This window comes from Anopheles aquasalis, chromosome 3 (assembly GCF_943734665.1).
Source record: "Anopheles aquasalis chromosome 3, idAnoAquaMG_Q_19, whole genome shotgun sequence".
Taxonomy (NCBI): domain Eukaryota; kingdom Metazoa; phylum Arthropoda; class Insecta; order Diptera; family Culicidae; genus Anopheles; species Anopheles aquasalis.
Window position 1 is genome coordinate 58,416,049 of NC_064878.1, and position 2,500 is coordinate 58,418,548.

The following is a 2,500-nucleotide window of genomic DNA, read 5'->3' on the forward strand; positions in this document are numbered from 1 at the left end:
GACTGGCCCGGCCAGCAGTAACACTACGGTCCAGTGGATTTAGTATTTCGAAAGAACAAAAAGTCGGCCCTTAGTCTCTTTAAGGGTCATTTCGGACTCGACTGCAGACGGTAATCTAGAAAAAGAAAGAATAGATGGCTTCATTGCAAGGTTTTCCCATTAATTTTCTGTCTGGTCGCCGTCTCTCTCGTTGCTGCTGCTGCTGCTACTAACGGTGTCTGCCCAGAATTGACAACGGTTCGCTTTAAGCAGGGGTCCAGCACTGAAAGTACTTCAAAATTGATGATCTAAGCGCTGACGTGCCCATAACTTGTAAGCCACCGTGAGAACCGGTCCTAGACCGGTCTTTGCCGGGCCTTTTCAAAAACGTTCCCGGAAAACGCGGCTCATCGTCAAAGGGCCAACGTGGCCGCTTTTCCGATGCTTCAATCGCGCACTCGCGCGTTCGCTAGTAAATCCATTCCGTTTTGATGAATAATTTATGCCACACCGCATAGCTGTTGGCTCTGGCGTTCTTTTTGATGCTCTCTTGTCCCCTCTAATGCCCCGGTGGGCTTTTCGCAGGCTGGCTTCTAGACACAATCTGTGCTGCTGCTGCTTCTGTTACTGCTTATGATGACTTAAACATGGAAGTAATAGGACTTCGTTGTCGATAGGTTACATATCCTTATAGTATTGCGTGGCAAGAATACCAAATTTCAACCGTTTCAGCAACTTGGTAATCGCTATGAAGCCAGCAATGATGATAATGATGTGTTGATTATATTTTGCTTTCCGTGCTGTGAACGTGAGCATATCGCTTCGAACCGGTGATCTGTCGGAATGATGATATGTGCGAGCGAACCCTTTCATGTTCTGGTGTGTGGTTTTAGAGTTAACGATGATCGGAAACTAATTCGAGTAATTAATTTTCTATACGTCTTCTTATTTTTCTGTCTCTCCCCTGCCAGAATCCGATAAAATAGGTACCCTGGATGCCGTGCTAAGTGGAGCCTATTGTCGTTCGCAGATGTATCTATCCCGCCAAATTGCGCGCCTACGTCCGGAACTGACAATGTCGATGTTTTCCGGTGAGTACCTATCAGTGATAATGATGCGTGGCTTACAAATGTTACCACCGAATAGCGGATGCGCTTTCTCGTTGATATTGGCAAACGTTTCTCAGAATTTCGAGTGAATATACTACTTAACTATCGATGCTGTTTCCGATTTGGTTGTTTTTGGGAAAACTTTTCCGGAATTTTAGTGAGAGCAACAATATGCTTCATCATCAAGTTGTTCAACTGAGTGCTTATACATACAAGAATTTACTGTGAAAATGGAGCCAACAATCAAGCCCAACATTATTCAATTACATTCCAATTTTCCCATCGAGTTATGCATGACATAAACCGTTTTTTTTATGATCCACTATTACTTTAACTTATCTGTTTTTATGATACATTGCGCCCTTTCGTTTATCGGATTTCCGGTTGATACTACTACACCACTTCATCTCGCTCTACTCTATCTGCAGAGATAACTTCCCGCTTCCAGACCGCCCGTACCGAGGCCCGGGCACTGTTGCTGCAATGTTTGCTACCATGGCTCGAGAACGTGGAGCTGGTTGCATCGAGTGTACCGCCAGCGACACCACTGTCGTACATCATGGTAAGTTCTTCGCCACTTTGTTCGCCACGACTCGACCAATCTTTCAGGTCGTAAGAGCTCGTGCTCGCAACACAATTGATGAGCTGTTAGGATTATGCATGAAAATTGCTGGCAAACTCCAGATAAATGAATCTCTTTTCCCTTCCTTTGCTGTTGCATCTGACTTTTTGCAGTACTATCCCGATTCCGGCACTCGAGGTCGCCGTGAGGGATCTGGTTCTACCGAGGCGACGGAGATGATACTAAACAACCTGTTCTACATTACTGCAAAGGTATGTTAGCTTTACACTTTCAAAGTGCAAACCACACATGGCTTTACCGTCGATGCAAAGTTAGGTACGACTTGTTGGTCTAAGGTTTGTTAAAAGTTTCACAGCAAAAGTTGTTCGTGCATCGTTTGCGGAGCGAACAAACAGTTGTTCCAACAATTACAAAGCCCTGGTTGGCAGCTCACAGTGTGGTTGAATAGAAGCCTATTAAAGGATCGAATGGTTTTTAAAGCTAATTACTGGAAGTTTCACACAAATGTAGCTTTGGTAACGGTAGCAAAACAGCCACATAAAAGGGTTTTGCGGTGTATTGATGTGTTTTGTTCCATATGTGAGCTCGCTGTTCCTGGCATCCTGGTTGGTGCATTAACGTTCAATGCTTAGAGAAAATTAATTAGTTTTCTCGGAGAATCTACAAGCAGATAAGAGCTGTTCAGAAACATAACATAATGAACGCGTCTTTAAGTTGAAAGTTACCATTGTTCCCCCGGAAGACAGAGCCTTCGAAGATCTTTCGTTTATCGCAATCTTATGAGGCTTTTGTCCGATCTCCAATCTTGATTGTTAGTTCGCCGATTCGC

General features: G+C 44.2%; 1 protein-coding gene across 3 annotated transcripts in view; it reads left to right on the top strand.

Moving 5' to 3' along the window:
- Nucleotides 1-2,500, top strand: part of LOC126578340 (protein furry) — a 37,794-nt gene that overhangs the window by 20,677 nt on the left and 14,617 nt on the right. For all 3 annotated transcript variants that reach the window (XM_050240789.1, XM_050240791.1, XM_050240790.1), the window contains 4 exons: nt 951-1,070; nt 1,517-1,650; nt 1,824-1,922; nt 2,488-2,500. The exon at nt 2,488-2,500 is cut by the window's right edge and continues 119 nt beyond it. In XM_050240789.1, the coding sequence (XP_050096746.1) occupies nt 951-1,070; nt 1,517-1,650; nt 1,824-1,922; nt 2,488-2,500 (366 nt within the window). The remainder of the gene's footprint in view (nt 1-950; nt 1,071-1,516; nt 1,651-1,823; nt 1,923-2,487) is intronic.